Here is an 18,263-nt window from a genome sequence, read left to right as displayed (position 1 = left end):
TAAAGCCACATACAATAAAATCTGTGCTATGAGCTTTAAGAACTAACAACATTTTACATGAACATTTGGCTGGTAAATGTGCTAACAAGAATTTCGTGTTATTTTTAAAGCTGTATACTTTCACAGTTGGATCATTTTTCATATCACAGATTACACCCTGATTTCATGTGAATACTAGAAATAAATATATTTTAGAAGTTATTTGTGTTTCTTACTTACACATAAACATTAAATATAAACTTATAAAATACCTTTTAAAATATATACTAATCAGAATTAGGGAGAACAATTTCACAAACTTATGAAGCCTCTATAACTATGATAAAAGTAGAAATTAAAAAATTATTTTAATTGCCATGGGCAAACAATAGCTAATTAGACTATCAGGATACATTTTCTTCTTAGTTTGAAACTTTCCCTGTTTTTAAAAGAAATTGCTTCTTGAAAAGTCATTTGATAGAAATCAAAATGTGAAATCTAATAACTAGAAAATAACCGTTAAAGAAAACAAAAATTCAGTAATGCTATTTGTTTCTTGGTAATAACAAATTCTACAAATCACTTTTATCTTCTAGAAGCACTAAAATCTACAATTAGCAGACACAGAAAGAATGCTTGCCCTTACTCCAATTCCCAAAGTACTCAGACATCCAGAAAGAGAATTTCAGATACCTCACTGCCATCGTGTATAATCAATTAAACAAACAAAAAAACCTAAAGTTAGGCATATAAAAATTAATCCTTTTTCATCCTATTTATCAACATTAGAAAATTCTTTTAGCCTATTAGTTAATAGTATATCACATCATTTTCACAGTATATTAAGAAATTATTACAATTTTTTAAATGCTAAAATGGATCTTTTTATTATTTTATGTTAATTTAATGAATCCAAAATTCAGTTAAATAATGCTACGGTATGATGGCACCCTTACAAAAGAATTGTAAAACAGAAATAGTTTTGATAATGTTAATTTGATATTTCAAAGTCTTCAGACATTAACGAAAAAATATTTGAGGGAGACGTCAGGTCTAGAGGCCTATTTTTCCCTTACAACAGTAATGAATTACTCAATATTTCAGTTGCCACAGCACTTCTCCAAGGTTAACATTCAAAGCTGTTTCATAAAAGAAAAATTTTCACATTTGAAAAATAAGCATGTTTTGCAGGAACACACAAACTTTTAAAATCTTTTCAAGCTAAAAATGCATGTCCCCAATCAAAAGTATATTCATATGCCTATTTGAACATACACACAACCATGGACAAAAAAACCTGAATGTAAGAGAAATCATATAGCAAGTTACAACTGATTTCTTATAAATATCTTTTGAATATACAATAATATTTAAATTAAAAATTTACAACAGTCCTACTTACTGCTAATTAGTATTTCTAGGATTTACTTAGTTCAACTATAACATAACATTTTTATTCCAACAGTAGAGCAACCATGAATAGAAAATTTCGGGCTTAATAATTTTCTATCAATTTCATGCATATGGCTAACATATCTTTTGAGCTTCTCAATGGCTCAAAAATTAAATTGCTACTGTTATTAAGAAAACAAAACCAAGAACAAAATTAGTTTTCCCCTGCTAGTCCCCATGGATATAAATCCACACAATAATTCTTCCCAATCTGCAAAATGAAACAAAATAACACACAAATAGATGGGCTAAGGAAGAAAGATCAAAACAAAGAAACAAGTAAAAAAAAGAAATCCTCTTTCCCTTTAGCAATCAACAAAATAACAAAAAAGAAAAAGTGGAAAAGTCACCCAGAATATATGACCATGTAAGCATGGGCACTCTTGCAGAAAACCAAGTCTGCAACCCAAAGCCATGGGAAATTTAAATTAGAGCAAAAGGCCACAATAGGAGGGAAATCTGTGTAGATAAAAATGACTGCCGGGGTTGCAGGTATACTACTAAAGATCTTTTGAGATTTCCAAACAAACTTTATTAGTTTTATTGATTTTAAAAAGTAATAAATAATAACCATATCATTATGCCATAAAGATGATTAAGTTTTTCCCCTTAAACCAAAATATACATATGCATATGATATATCTAAAGGAAGAAAAGGATTCCCATTGCTTAATATTGAGAATTAGCAGATCAGAAATTTGCTTCACAACTCTATCTCCTTCTATATTTAAATAATATTAAAGCAATTAAAAAATCTAATGAAGAATGAACAATCAGAGATCAACGCTTCGCTGCTGATGTTAGCCTGGGTAGTGGCACGGTCCCACCGCTGAACACACCTCCTCCACCACTACCTCACGAGGAACCACATCCCAAAGTGAGTTTAACCCAAACAGCTTGAAAATCAGATGATCTGTGGTACAACCACTACATTTCATCTGATAATCAAGGAAATTTCTCAAACTAGAAGATCTCAGAAGAATAAAGGGACTTACACAACCACCAAAACAGTCATGGTATGAAGAACCATACAAAGATTCCACAACTGAGGACCTCATGGAGTTTTACCAGTAACTCACCCATCCAGAAACATTTAGGGGGAATACTGTGAACCTTTCTAAGGAAGTATTTCATACACATGAAAACCAACCACACTAGATTAAAATAAGAACACATTTACAGCAATATTTAATATAACTAAGTTATATTTATTCTCCCATAAAATTTATATCATTTTTAAGGCAAACCAAAAAACCTGGAGTAGATATAGGGTATGGAATGAAGAGTAAAATACTAATTATATGGGAGTGAGGTATTTTTTCAAGTACTTATTACAAGAACAATGAAATTTTATTGGCAATTAAAATCCTCTTTAAAAGAGCAAAGTAATAACGCTACTTCTAAATAAAACCACAAACAAAAGTTCATTTTTGCTTAAACCAGGCCATTTAACACTAAAAGATGGCTAGTACAATACAAGGAGTAACTTACAGGATTAATGAGGTTGCATGCCTTTTCTTTAAATAAAATCTCCTTTCTTCAGTTAAATTTATTTCCCATTTTCTTCTCTATCCTGAATTCCTCTCACATGACTTTTCAAAGCATAATTTTTGAGTTACTTTAACAATCATTTATCAGCCACAACCAATCTATTTCCTACATCTTCAGAATTTCTCATTCACTACAAATATGGAAAGAGTATCGAAAAGTTTTCTAGAAACTGGGGCTTTCCCTCCCTAGAGCAGATAATTCTGTTACAGGCGCTTTTGAGTTACAAAGCAAGATGAGTTGTGACCTACACACTTCAAAGGAATCGCCAATAAAAACACCTTCTCTCAATAAGTAGCTCTATATAACCATTCTTTCATCTGGAGGTAATTATGTCAACTACATATTTAGACAAAAGCAGGGGTGGAGAGTACAAATTATTTTCCCATTATAGAATTATGCTGTCTTCCCTTAAAATGTAGTTGCAAAAGATGAGGATAGGAGCAGATCCTATCAACTCTACTGCTAATTTTCAAAACTATGACAAAAGCTGAAATTCTAAGGTAAAAATGTCATAGAAATAAAAGTTACACATTTAGCACACAAGATCCACTTTTAAATAATCTATTATTACATTACATTTATATTTGAATCCGAATCTCTATTACAAAAATCATTTTTACGCCCAGAATTACATCTCTTTCCAGAGCTAATGCCATCAGATCAAGATTCAAAAACTAAAAAAGTCAAATCTACTCCTTTAGATATTCTTATGTACATCTGTATAATTTTAAAAGAAAATGTGACCTCACATATGGTGCATGCTCAATTAAAGTATTTATTTCTTTATTATCAGCAGAATCAAAAACAATCTAGAAAGTAACTCAAAATGCCAAAAACTTAACCATCAGAATAACTTTAATTTATAACAAAATAAAGATAAACAATGACTGAGAGATTAAAAACTTTTAGCTGAAAAACTTCCATTAAGTCAACACTTTTACTCCATCAAGTGTTAACTAAGACAGTGTTAGCAAGAGATTAGTAAATTACTTTGAAATTAAGTATAAATTTAGCAAAATCTTAACAGGATCTCTTACTTAGAGACATTAATTATCTGAATAGCCTTTACTCTTACAAGGAAAAAGAGTAAATGTTCTCCATTCTGTACTGCTTTTGAAAAATGTTTTACAGTCTAATCATACACAGGTCACATCAAACTTACCTCTGACCATAAAAACATACTGTCTATAAGTTAAACTTATCTTCTTAGACAAGTGATTACTGTATGCAATAGATTATTTTTATAGCAAGCAAAAGCTGTAAGAAAATTACTTTTAAGCACTCAGACATCAGGATTCAAGTTCCTATGACAAGCAGATAAGAATGAAGATGTTACACACCAAATTTTATGCTTCTCCATTCCAAAAAAAATATGTAAACCTGTAGATGAGTAAATAATATTTTAATGGCAACTAAACTAAGTCATTAGTTCAATAAACACATATCCTGGTATTTTCTTATTAAGCAGTTTCCAACAAAGTTAGTATCTCTTTTATGAAAATCAAATCAGTTTCTAAAAGAAATGTCAAAATAAAAAAAAGTAAAATTTAATTCTCTTCCTAGGTATTTATCACTGTTGAAAAGGAAAGCTACTGTAAATGAATTTAGACTAAAAGTCATAAATTGACTTTGGAAGAATGCATACCTAAGTTGCTGATCAACAGTGAAATCACAGAAATTAGTGACATACAATATCAACATTTCAAAACGTTATTAAAATCCAACCCAAAGCTGCCTTAGCATTTCTGGGATTTCTAATGAGATTTTCAGTCTGCTGAACAATGGCCATAAAAGGCTTTCAAACTTCACTCCATTCACAAGTAAAGTTGAAATTGAACATTTTTATTTCTTCTTTCCCTATGACAACTTCACCGTGGAACAGTGAATAACACAACTCAAGTCAGTATGCTAATTAGAAATTAAATAAAAAGATGCCCTTACAATAGTTAAGTGTAAGGTGACACGCTACAAGTAGAGACACAGCTCAAAAGCAGCTTTAGGAATTGTGTAGTACAGGCTCACAAAAGCTGCAAACATCAGGGAGGGAGCTCCTTGATGCTCTCGGTCTCTGGAACTCTAGAATGTGGCCGTTTTTCAATTCTAACGCAGAAATTAAACTCTACATCAGTGAGAAGTATGTCAAATGGCAACTCATTCTTATGACCTATTAGGCCATAAGATCTCTGAAGAAGAGATCTTAATTTCAATATACTGAAATTAAGCTGACTGGTCATCTGATGGGTGAAAGGGTGAAAAAATACCACCTTAAAGATTTGAGGAGTACTGAAAGCAAAGTTTATTAATGTTTCCAAACTAACAGAACGTGTTCCTGTCCTACATTAAAAGATGGTAGGGAAGAACACAAGCTATGAGGAGTCAAAGTTAAGACACGCTCTACTTTGAACAGCCCTGCATAAAATACACACTTTAAATAGCCAGCCATGTCCTTTGACTAACTTACAGCGCCTGGTCCCTTTGAGAGAATTTTTCTATCTGCCACGAAATTGCATAAAATATCCATTTTTTTCTTTAAAGGGAAAGAAAAAGGAGATATATAAGCAAGAAATAAGTAGAAAACACTGGAACAAAATAATGACCAAGGAATCATCCAACAGCATTCTGAACATATACACAACATAAATACCCTTTCTCATTTAGGCTGAACTGGCTTCCAAAAAGACATGCTATTACAATGTTTAATCATATTAAACAGCCATATATTGAACTATTAATTAAACATTAATGGTACCATACAGCTTTAAGTGTCTATTAGGGTTTTCGGCTTCTATTCTTCCTCCTTGCATTTAACCTGAACTTTAAATCCTATCCATTCTTCAAGACTCAGTTCAAAGGGCTCCTTTTCAATTCAGCCTTGCACTTGGCCTATCCACAGTAATCTTTTTTAAAAAGTCTATTACGTTCATCTGGAAATAGTTACATCCTGTGCTGGGGCATCTCTCCTATTTGTAGAAATGCATTTAACTCTGGTATTACACTGAACTTGCCGTATTTCTACACTGTCACGCATTTTAAGGTTTCAAAGGCAGGGACTACACAGCAATTCTTGAATCCCCAAAACCTTAATGGTACACTCACTGGCTTGCACATTGTAAGCATCCAATTAATAACTGTTGGATTGATTTTAAGACTTCATATTTAAGTTTAACTAGTAGGTTATAAAATGTCACCAAACTAAATAAAAGTTACTTAAGGAAAATGCTATACTAGAGACATGTTCAAAAGCAATTTGGGTTCACAAAAAAACTTAACTTTTCATTCAAAAAAACCAAGAGGAAGCTATACGCCTGTGCTTGCCACAATGATCGTGAACCTACCTTGTAGTTGTAAGAGTTTTGTTAAAGTATTTTCCTATTACACTAATTTAGTCTATCCATTGTCTCATTTTAGCTTCATAACCTTAACGAAATAAAATTTACTATTTTACCAATAAAGAAATTAAGGTACCCAAAGTCACAGCTAGTCGACTGCGGCGCTGTAACAGACCTAATAACTAGCACTAATTGAGAACCTCCTATGTCCATTACCTCATTCAGAAGTAACCTTCAAACTGAGACCTGAGGTAGGTATCAGCCAGGCAAGGTAGAAACTGATCCAGACAGAAAAAAACAGCATATTTAAAGACCCAAATCAAATAAAATATGACATATTTCCAAAACTGAAATTCAAATAGGCAACCCACTCTACAGTTGAAGCTGGTTTATGGGACACTGAGTCCATTGTAAGATTCTATTTTTGTATAATTTAAAGTTTCTACAACTACTCCTACAGCAAACAATATCATTTCCGTCTGCAGGAAAATAAGTTACTGATTATTCCTCTATAATTCCTATACCACTCACTATCTTTCCCTATCATTTGGCTGTCTCAAATAACTCTTCCCAAACTCAAGATCCTTCGCAAAAATTAAAAGACATGCTGATTTCCTTCGGTGCAGCTTTTCTTCAAGCAGGAGATCTGTCTTTCTAACATATGAGATTTGGGGATAACGAAATAAAGTAAAGGGTGAGAATTTTAAAAGGAAAACAAATGACAGAGCAGGCATCGTTTATATAAAAAAGCCTTAGGAAAGGGTAAAGAAAGTGAAGGAAATGAAGCCTACACCTTAGAAATAACCTCCTACATCCTTCAGCAGAGACAGCTGAGAGCCATATGTAACAGGCACTGATGGCCTATGTTTTGGCATGAATTTATTATAAGCAGAACCCTCATCATGAAACTACTGTGTACTGAAGAAGGCCAGGCCGAGCACATTACATGGACCGCAGGAAGCTAACAACTTCAAATCATAAAATCAGAAAAGTATTGAACATTTAGTGGAAGAACAGAAAGGAAAAAAATGCCCCTAGTTATGTACTATCTGCCTGGTTGCGTATTACCTCTAATTGTGTATTAAAGCAAGACAAATCAGTAAGCATCCCCCTGAAACTGAAGTACGGGGGAGAGCCTGAAGTTTCCACTGCACAAGAGCGGTGCTGCGCTCATCACTCCAAATTTAACAAGAGTACAGAGTCCTTCATCTGTTCATGGGCTACCTCAAATTCACTAATCCTATTTTCTATAGTGTGAAACTTTGAACCACGTCTAGCACCAGGATTTTAAGAGACTTAATTCCCATGGTTAAGAAGAGACTTTCATAAATTACTTATTATATTTTGTCTCTTCAGTGACACACTAAGTCACTTAAGGCTAAAACGATGTCTTACCACTTTTAATCCCCTCGATATAGTCTACATAGAGTAGATGCTCAATAAATGTTTGATCATTTAGCAATTAATTAAAAAAACTAATATATGTCAAGGAATTACTCTAATTATAAGGAGGCTTCTGAGTACAGAAAAGACCTGCCCTCAAGGAATTTATAGTCCCTTCTCTTATATTGATATTTTATTGATATTTTTAATATGCTATAGTTTGGGGGGTTTTGGGGGGGCAGTACACAAAATAGCTATTGCTGCTGTTTAACAGCCATCATTTCAAAGGTATGCCAGAATTTCCATAAACTTCCACTGACGTGAAAAAATCTTCTCTGCAAAGACTATTATATAAACTGAACCAGCTCCATCCCTAGATCTATTTATGAATGGGATAATAATGATTAGAGAATAACAACACACTCAAATAGGCATCAGTACCGAATATATTGCTTATTAACTGGAAAGAAATAGGATTATGGCATTAGCAGATCAAGGAAATAAAACAGAGAATATACATTTGAATATTTGCAAGTTTATAAGAGTCAAGCAAGTTAATTTGCAGAATTGCAGAATCTGTTTCAATTTGGCTAGAACAAAAAAACAAATCCTAGAAGCAAAGAGTATGGATAAATTTCAATATGGATAATAGGAACATACATTGAATGTCTAGAATCAAGAATTACTTGGAATTACTCAGTCCTCGTATCAAATATGTTTACTCATGTTGCAGAAAAAGTGGTATAAATTTATACACATACAGACACACTAAACTTTAAAGGAAGAGATACCTATAGGAATGAATCAGTTTCTTTAAAAACTATAAATGGATGAAAACATGTAAGGAAAATTTGATGCAAAAAAGCCATTCTAGAAAAACATAAGCCAACAAAAGCAACAAATACAAAACACAAAATACTAGGAGAAAAAAACTGTAACAAATAACAAAGACCCTACCAATACATCAAATAGTAATGTGCAACATGACAAGTCATCGTAAAAAACAATGTCGTTAAGGGGCTGGCCCCGTGGCCGAGTGGTTAAGTTCGCGCGCTCTGCTGCAGGCAGCCCAGTGTTTCATTGGTTCGAATCCTGGGCGCGGACATGGCACTGCTCATCAGACCACGCTGAGGCAGCGTCCCACATGCCACAACTAGAAGAACCCACAACGAAGAATATACAACTATGTACCGGGGGGCTTTGGGGAGAAAAAGGAAATAATAAAATCTTTAAAAAAAAAAAAAAAATGTCGTTAAGTTTAGTCCTCTTACATTACTGGTGGGAACACATGATGGTGCAGCCACTGTGGAAAATGGTTTGATAGTTCCTCAAAAAGCGACACACAGAAATACCAGTAATTCCATCCATACCAGTAAATCCATACACCTAACGGAGTATCCAAAACAGGTCTTCAAATAAATATCTGTACATGAATGTTCACAGCAGCACTATTCACAATAGCCAAAAGGTGGAAACAAACCAAATGTCCATCAACAGATGGATGTATAAACAAAATATGGCATAATAATACACTGGAATATTATTCAGTCTTAAAAAGGAATGAAGTACTAATACATGCTACAACATGCATAAACCTCCAAAACATTATGCTAAGTGGAAGAAGCCAAACACAAAAGGTCACATATTAGATGATTCTATTTACATGAAATATCCAGAATAGGTAAATCCATAGAGCAAGAAAGCAGATTAGTGGTTGCCTGTGTCTGGGGGCGGAGGGGTGGAGGGAAGGAGGAGTGACTGTTCAACGGGTGCAGGATTTCCTTTGGATGTGATGAAAATGTTTTGGAACCAGATAGAGGTGATGGTTCTACAACATTGTGAGTGCACTAAATGCCACCAAATTGAATACTTTAAAATGGTTAATTTTATGTTAATTTCACCTCAACAAAAATAAATAAATAATATATCCTCCCTGCAAAAATTCAGTTCAAGAATAGCTATTCTTCTTTTATTGTTTATAACATAAAATACTAAAATTGTTTTCCAGAGATTTCTTTATCTGATTACCAACCTTCTTTTCTTCATTCCTTTAAGATACACATGACTAAATCCATCATTCCCTTTCTTCTAGCCATTTCCCTATGACTCAGTTACCCTTACCCTATCCTCACTACCCCTCATCAATCCCTTTCCTTTTGCCCTGAGAAACCCTAGTTCTACTGTGAGTCACCTCTCAGTTAACCTACCTTTCTGTCTGTGGAAAGATAAGCTTTCTTTTCAATCTATCAAGCTTTTCAGTATGTTAAATCTGAAATGACAAGAAGCTACCCAACTGGAAATATTCAGCAAAGGAAACCTGAATTCAAGAAAAGTGGCTGATCATCATGGACACGTTAGTGTTTCATGAAACACCAGGTATGATGTCAGGAGAAGGCAAATTAGAGAAGGAAGAATAGGCTAATGCTTCTTTTGACCTTCTGTAATGTTATGCCTAACCCTGGATCATTTGGATGATTTGTCATCTTGCTCCAGGCTACCAATTATTACCGGAGAAAGTTATAAAATCCTTCAAAGTGAGTTCATTATAAGTTCGTATTGTTTCAATTTTGATTTAATACTACTAAGCAATCCTTTTCTTCTCTTATTGTTGATTCGTTAGCACAATGATTTCCAACCTATGAGTTTCAGACTCCTGGGGAGCTGCAGAATCAGTTACCACAATGGGTACCCAGAGACGCGCATTATAAAACTGTCTCCCACATATATACGTTAATAGTTTTCAAATGTGTAGACAATGTTGTGGTTAATAAAATACAAAGTCATGTAAGAGAATACTGAATAGGAGCTTTTTGGTAACATGCATTTTCTCAATTAACTAATATTAAAAATATAACCAGTCATGTGGGGTCCACAAACTCCTTTGAAGTAAAAGAAGCTGTCATGGTCAAAACATCCTTTCTATATTCTAAGCTTCTAGGTATCCTTTGCCCACTTCTACTTTCATTTTCCCAAGAAAATCAAACATTCTCATATATTTTCTACTTCAATCCATCTGAATTTATTCTTTCTTCTCTATATATATTTGATAATTTAGCAATTAATGGTGTGTCTCTTCCCTTTTAAGACTAACTCAGACATATATATCTGATCCCATTTCTTCTTCAAAAAGAAGGAGAGATTTTCCTTCTACCTAAAAACCTCCCGTATTCTGACAAAACTTTACTTGATTCTGCTCTATGTTCCAGCTGCTCTTCTATTTCTTTTCTTCCTTTTGCTGTAAATTCTCAGGATTGGCATACTACAGCCTGAGTCAGCCACCTGTTTTTGCAAATAAGATTTTGTTGGAATAGCCATCCCATTTCTTTAGGTATTGTGGCTGCTTTCCCACAACAGGGGCAAAGATAAGTAGTTAGGAGATCCTATCGCTAGGAAACCTAAAACATTTCCTATCTGGCTCCTTAAAATAAGTTTGTCAATCTCTGGGGCTCCAAAGCAGGAACTACATTCAATATCGTCATTTCCTCTGAGTACAAGTGGGTGCTATTAAAGGTTTTGAGGCAGCAGTAAAGTACCATGAGTAAAGGGGCATTTCAAGACCACTAGTTTAACAAGTGTGCAGGGAGGATATAAAAGATCATTCAGGAAACTACTGCAAGAGATTAGGCATTAAGGGAGAGAAATGAAAGGGACTTTTTAGCGGAATAAGCATCAAAACTAGATGACCATTTGTAACAGAGGAGACAAAGCTAACACCAAAATTTCAATCCTCGATGATGTGGCTCAGAATCTGCATTCTATCCTACGGTCTACTGTAGACTTATAGCTCTTCACAGTTTTCTACCTTACTGGCAGTGGAGTTCCTAAAATCTTAATACTGATTCCATACTTTTCTGTGTACCAGGCACTCCCCATGGTTGCTACCTGGCTAACTCCTAGGTAAGCAAATCTCTTAGGAAAAGGCAGTCCCAACAGAATTGGCCAAAGGAGAGCAGAGGACCAATGTCAGAGATGGATGGAGTACTCACCTGTGGTACCAAGCAGAGAGAAGGAAACTAAGATTTCAGGTCCAGAACTGGCTCTAGCCAAACAGGAAGAAGCAGCTATGAATTTGCTTATAGCAGAAGCAGAGTGTCTTTGATATTCAGACATACTCTGTCTGATGTTCAGACAGACCACCACTAGAGTAGGCAGTGGTAAGAGAGTCCCATGAGAAACAAGCCAAAAACCAAGACCAAAAGGTGAGGAATTAAATGGAGCAGACCCTATTGCTCTCGTCTAGGAAAAACAGTCTTCCTTATTAAAGATGACACTATTTTTCAAAATGGCCAATATGATACTAACCTTCATTAACAGACTTTTCACATCCCACAAGATTGAGAAGGATATCATCATCTTTATCATCAACTTCACATCCCAGCAGCATCCAACTTTCCACATTATCGCTGTCAGAAATGGTGCTCTCTTCCTCTTCACTTGAACTGACCTCTATTATCATGACCTCTCGGATCGTACCAGACCTCTCTTCGGGTTTAGGCTTCTCAATATCCCTCTTGCATTTCTTATCAGCCAATTCATTAGAATGAAGAGAAGCAGGAGGACTGTGGGTCTTTTCTTTCGCTTGGACTCTAAAGTTCTTTCTTGTACATCTATAAATACTGTCTTCGTCAGACAAAGTGATGACCTCTGACCCATCTGAAAGCTGGATGACCTCACTATCTGAAAGGATAATTAAGTTCTTCTGATTTGGTTTACTACTGGATGATTCAGAATTCCCAGAGTTCTTCTCTTCATGTTCTTCCTCCCTGATGACATTCCTAAGATCTTGGGCATAATGAACTTGGCTGTAGAGCTGAAATTCCACCTCACTATCAACACTCAGTTCACTAGATGACTCTTCACGATAAAGGTCATCTTCATACGCTTCTATAGTTTCATAACCACCAAACATCATGGAAAGTCAGTAACCTTGATGCTGTAAAAGAGAAAGTAATATAAAGAATGTATTTTAAAAGCTCAGATCATGCCTATTTAGTGCATAATGATATCACTCTTAGAACTAACTTCTGTGAAGGCATGCCTTTTCTCAATGACATATTAAAATACTTTTTCCTCTTAGAGTACCTTTTTTCAAGGATTTCTAAATCCTGTTATAACCTACTCTAATAATGCCCACCCCTCTCAAGTGGAAATTACTACCAACAAATTGACTTATAGTTATTAACGGATCTGTCATATTCTGCAGGTATGTTGGAAAGGAAAAACAGGTTGAGATCCACTGCTTCAGACACCAAAGACTTTTTCTCCAAAATGTTAAAAATGGCAAAAATATTTTAGGTCATTCTTGCTATCCCATCCATTCTTCACCTGTTCTCTGGTTCTGGTTCTGAATCTCATCTTTTCAGGTATACATTCTCACATAGGAATACCACTTCAACTATGACTAAAATCCCCAACAGGTAACAATGATCATATTTACTGTTTTGGTGTAAATTTTTATTCTCAATTAAAAAATTAACCTCATGGCCTTCTGATCCTTAACCAAAAGAACACATAAAAATATCTGATAAACGTTGTTTACTTCCATGCTAGCTATAAAGATGTGTATGAAATACAAAGTTACTAAGGATCTAAAATTGAGGCAAACTCTTAGCTTTGGGAGCACTTTACTCTCCTACTGTGAGCATATTAAACCTACTCATCCTTCAACTCAGCTTAAATATCACTTCCTCGGGGCAGCTTTCCCTGACCCACCAGACCAAACTGTGTCCCCTTTATAGGCTCCCATAGCACTTTACATTTCAAAACACCACTTTTCTAATTATGAAGTCGGTATAAATCTCCCACAAGCACAGATCACACACCCCAGGGGGAGAGGAACTATATGCACTTTGTTAAACAATGGATCCCCAAAGCCAAGCAGAGTAACTAGTATTCAGCAGGACCTCGATAAATGTCTGCTGAATGAATGAATGAATAAATGAACAATATCACCCAGCATTTGTTCTTCAGCCCTGATAAATCTAATGTGCCTAAAATATGAAAAGAACAATGGGATGAATTTTGCAGTTGTCTCCAACTATTCTGACTACTCTCATAACATCAACCAAACATCTACATGATAGATGTTTTAATTAGTTATTAATGCAATGTTGATCAAAATGAGCGCTCTGGAAAAATAACTCATGTTTGTTCAAAAATCAGGGACAGCCTAGAGAACAATAACAATGACAATTTATTCCTTCTACTCCCCTTTAGCTATAAAGATATAATTTAGAAAAACTAGTCATTTTCTTTTCTTTTTTGAGGAAGATTAGCCCTGAGCTAACATCTGCTGCCAATCCTCCTCTTTTCAATGAGGAAGACTGGCCCATGGAGGTTAGCATCCATGCCCATCTTCCTCCACTTTGTATGTGGGACGCCTACCACAGCACAGCATGCCAAGTGGTGCCATGTCCACATCCAGGATCTGAACCAGTGAACCCCGGGCCGCTGAAGAGGAACATGTGCATTTAACTGCTGCACCACCGGGCCAGCCCCTAGCCATTTTCTTAGTTTACCAATTCTCTGCCCAAAAATTCAGGATGTTCTGATGGTAGTTTTGGTGACAGAACCAGCTTACTCCAAGAATCAAATGAATAAGAGCCAAAAATGCCCCACACTCATGTTGGAGTTTTTGTTTTACATTAATAAAGAAACAAACTTTTGTTGTATACCTTAAACCTACACAGTGTTTTATGTCAGTTATACCTCCATAAAGCCAGGGGAAAAAAGATGATTAAGTTCTGAGTTAACAATACTGTATTGTATACCTGTTGAAATCTGTTAAGAGAGTAGACGTTAAACATTCTCACTGGGGCTGGCCCAGTGGTGTAGTGGTTAAGTCTGCGTGCTCCACTTCAGCAGCCCAGGGTTTGCAGGCCCAGATCCTGGGTATGGACCTATACAACACTCAGCAAGCCATGCTGTGGCGGGATCCCACATACAAAATAGATGAAGATTGGCACAGACGTTAGCTCAGTGACAATCTTCCTCAAGCAAAAAAAAAAGGAAATTTGTGAGGTGATGGATGTGTTAACTAATCTTAATGTGGTAATAATTTCACAATGCACATATATCAAATTATTATGTTATACACCTTAAACTGAGTGTTATTTGTCAATTATTCTCAATAAAGCTGGAGGAAAAAAAGAAACCAACTTTCAATGCCTTTTTTCTTTTGAAAGGTACACTATACCTGTTCCCTGACACCATCCCTCAGGTTGCTGTGCGCTGTTGTCATACAAGTTGAATGTGGCTGTCTGAATAATAATGCTCATAGCATTTCTCAGTTCATATTGAAATGTTAGCCTCAGAGGAATTCAAATAAAAGACGAATCCTTTCCTTTTTATTTAATAGGTAAATTAATTCTAAAAGAAGTCGAAGGAATTATGCTGCCTTCAAAATCCTCACTGGATCCATCCTGAGGATCCAGTGTGGACTTAAGATAAAACATAATTCCGGTGCAGCACAGAAAAAATTAAAGAGCTAAATTACAGAGTTACGAATTTGAACTACTCTTGGAGCCATCCCAAAGGAAAGGGATTAAGAACAGAGCCATAGGCACACCTGAGAATGTATGCCAAAAATAAACTACAGAAATATAATAAAAACTGACTTCCATGGGTCTAAGGGTTTATCTCTTTCCCTGAAATGTAGAAAAATGAATTTAACAATTTAGCCCCTATAGCTTTTTAAGAGGATTTTGTACTTTCTGTACCTGAAAATTGTGCTCAGCGTAACTTGTTCTTCTATTTATGTAGTTTATGTATGCCAGGGCTAAGGTTTGCCTGGGGCTGTTTTGGTTTATGTTACCACTTTAATTACATTTGAAGGCATTTACTTTTTTTTTAAAGAGTATACTCCGAGGATGAATATGAAATAAATAAATACATGTATGTCTTGATTCAGAAGACTTTCTCAGCTTTTTGATCACTGCACACAATTCTCGAGCTTATCTAACTAGATAACACAAGGTGCCTATGAGAGTCACAGAATTTTAAATCTAGACGAGATCTTTCCGATTATCACACACAACCTCCTCAATTTACATACAAGGAAACTGAGGTCCAAAGAGCTAAGGAGGCCTTTCCAAGGTTACGTGTAACTGGTTAAGACTAGGACTGGATTCCTGTTTCCTTGATTATCAGCCACGTGCTCACTAAGATTTTTTTTTAATTTTAAAAATAATAAAGGAAAGTTTAAAAACCTTCCTTCAAAGCTATATTTGCATTGGTTGCAACACCTAAATTTACCTCCCAAATATCCATTTTACTTCCCAGCAGAGTATAAAAATCTCTGAGAGGCATTTTATTTGGAAGGAAAAGCATACATCTGAACTGTCAGTTTACCATCCAAAAGCCCCCCAAGTTGGTACTCAAAGATTACAGCAATCCCATGACCAAAAAAATGGTTTACATAAGAAGCTAAAAGGTCAGTTTGGGAATGAAACTTATCTAAAGAATTCAAATGGCTTAACAAATATAAAACAGCTATAGAGAATAACCACAAAGGCTCTCACCATTCAAAAGTGGGAGCAGTACTCATTTCTTGAATTTTTTCAAACTAGACTACTTAAGGCTTATTTAAGCTTTCAAAATTTACTATACAATTTTTAAGCCAATATTTCTGCTCTAACAGTCTACCAACTGGTCATTCCAGACCTTTTGTCTATTTCCTTTCAAAGAAGTTTTAGCCTAGATGTTTCTTCTTGATGACCTAGGTATCCATCTCAAGGAGATTTATATCAAATTCACAGCCTGATTTTAAACCCAGTTTTCATTGGAAAGTGATTAATAAACATCTTATTTTCAACCTAAAATTTCCTGGTGAGCTATCCTGACAGTGACAGATTTGAACCACTATTAAGACGACTCTAGTGTTAAAATTTCTATCCATTCTCCAAACGTGACTTTGACTTTGAAGCAAATCTGACTGGGGCAGAGAATCCAAATGTGTGAACAAAAAAAGAGGAAGACAGAATACAAGATGTTGGTAGGAGAAAATTCTGCTAAATTTATTCAGACTAGTCCAGCTGTTCTCGGGATATATCAAGTCTTTTTGACAACTAATTCTATCTCAAAGCACTTCCTCCGCCTTTCCCTCAGCCCCTTTTCCTTTTGCCACAAAGCATCCTACCCTTCTGTCTAACGTACAATCGTCACATTTCTTCCTCGGTTCGTTCCCCGCCGTAAGATTCTCCTGGAAGCAGCAATGCTGAACTTTCCAAAAGCCTAATACTACACACAGCCCACTTAAGTCTTTGGAGGTGACAGCCTAGGTATTCAAAACACAGAGTCAAGAGTTTTGGAAGGACCCTGAGAGAGTCATTAAGTTGAACGCTCTCATTTTACACAAAGAGAAACCGGCTCTGAGTAGCTTATTTATTCACTGAGCCTAAAAGAGCTCCCCATTGAACCCTGTAATGTGGAATGAACGTAAATCCAGCCTAAAGCAGCGACGTCTGGGGCAGCAGCGACGTCTGGGGCAGCGGCGCCGGGAAGCCCGGCCTGCTGCGGGCGGCCAGCCGTCCCCTCCGCCGGCGGCTCTCCGAGCCGGGGGTCAGCTGCCGGCTCCCGGGGCGGGGGGCGAACACAGCCCAAGGCCCCGCTTCCCGCGGGGGAAGGAGCGCACCTCCCGGGATTCTCCGCCACGCTGCGGCTGCGGCTGCCGACCGCGCAGGGGGAGGCGGCCCAGGGCAGCTCGGTCCTCACGGGCCGGGCTCGCTCTCGCCCGGCAGGCCCTCCGCGTTAAGGGACTGACTGCTTCCCTACGAGACAGGCACTCTTGGGCATGAGGGAGGCAGACAGGCAGAGAGGCCACCCACGCCGCGGCGCGGGCGCCCGGCCCTTTCCGAAGCGCGGCGTCGGGCCTCCGCCGGGCAGGGAAGAGGACACGCCAGCCGGCAAGCCGAGCCGCGTGAGCCGAGCGCGACTGAGGGGCCGCGAGCCGCGCCCCGCCACAAGGGGACAGACGGGGACGCGGAGGCCGGCGAGCGAACACGCGCTCGTTCAACAGCCCAGCGGACGAGGCGGAGGGCGGGCAGGGGTCCCCGGCTGCGGGCGGCCCGGGGTCCGTCACACACATACTCACTGCCGCGGCTGCGACCAGGAAGCACCAACCAGGAACCAAAACGCGTAGAGGGACGGGGAGGGGCGACGACGAATGAGGTAAGGAAGCCGCGTCCGCACGGCCCGGGAGGAGGGAAGGCACTTCCGGGGAAAACACAGCTCCCGGGAGTCGTCTTCCGTCCCCGCCCACCCTCCGGACCTTCTGTGCGCATGCGTAATAACTGTTAACCCGTTCTCTTCCTTGCTAATAATCTTTTGGTTTGCCTTCCTTGCTTTGCTCCTTCCCTTTTCATGATTTCTTTCAGAGGTACCTCTGCTGCACCTGTGATGGGGGACGCTTTGCTTGAATTACTTGCATGGGAGAGATTGTATTTACCGAGCAAAACCAGAGAAAGTTCGCACCCTTCTGTGCCCGCGAGAAAAACTACCTCTCCCATGATGCCCCTGGGCAGGTTTCGGGACCGGGTCCGCCTCCTCCTCCCCAGACCTCGGGTGCTCTCC

The 18,263-nt window shown here is 37.3% G+C and overlaps 1 protein-coding gene and 1 long non-coding RNA gene across 8 annotated transcripts in view; one reads left to right on the top strand and one right to left on the bottom strand.

Moving 5' to 3' along the window:
* Positions 1-18,202, bottom strand: part of ZCCHC7 (zinc finger CCHC-type containing 7) — a 228,044-nt gene extending 209,842 nt beyond the window's left edge. Inside the window, exons 1-2 of one of the 7 annotated variants that reach the window (XM_001504295.4) lie at positions 17,785-18,202; positions 11,997-12,627 (exon numbers count right to left, since the gene is read on the bottom strand). In XM_001504295.4, the coding sequence (XP_001504345.1) occupies positions 11,997-12,606 (610 nt within the window). In that variant the 5' untranslated portion in view covers positions 12,607-12,627; positions 17,785-18,202. Of the gene's footprint in view, positions 1-11,996; positions 12,628-14,464 lie in introns of all 7 variants that reach the window. The other 6 variants (XM_023629679.2, XM_005605629.3, XM_070250726.1 and 3 more) reach the window with 6 other exon arrangements.
* The window catches only part of LOC138920709 (uncharacterized), a 38,831-nt gene continuing 38,171 nt past the window's right edge, over positions 17,604-18,263 (top strand). The window contains exon 1 of the long non-coding RNA XR_011432389.1: positions 17,604-17,861. This is a non-coding gene — a long non-coding RNA (uncharacterized lncRNA). The remainder of the gene's footprint in view (positions 17,862-18,263) is intronic.

This window comes from Equus caballus, chromosome 25, assembly GCF_041296265.1.
Source record: "Equus caballus isolate H_3958 breed thoroughbred chromosome 25, TB-T2T, whole genome shotgun sequence".
NCBI lineage: Eukaryota > Metazoa > Chordata > Mammalia > Perissodactyla > Equidae > Equus > Equus caballus.
This window is presented reverse-complemented; position numbering and strand designations above follow the sequence as displayed.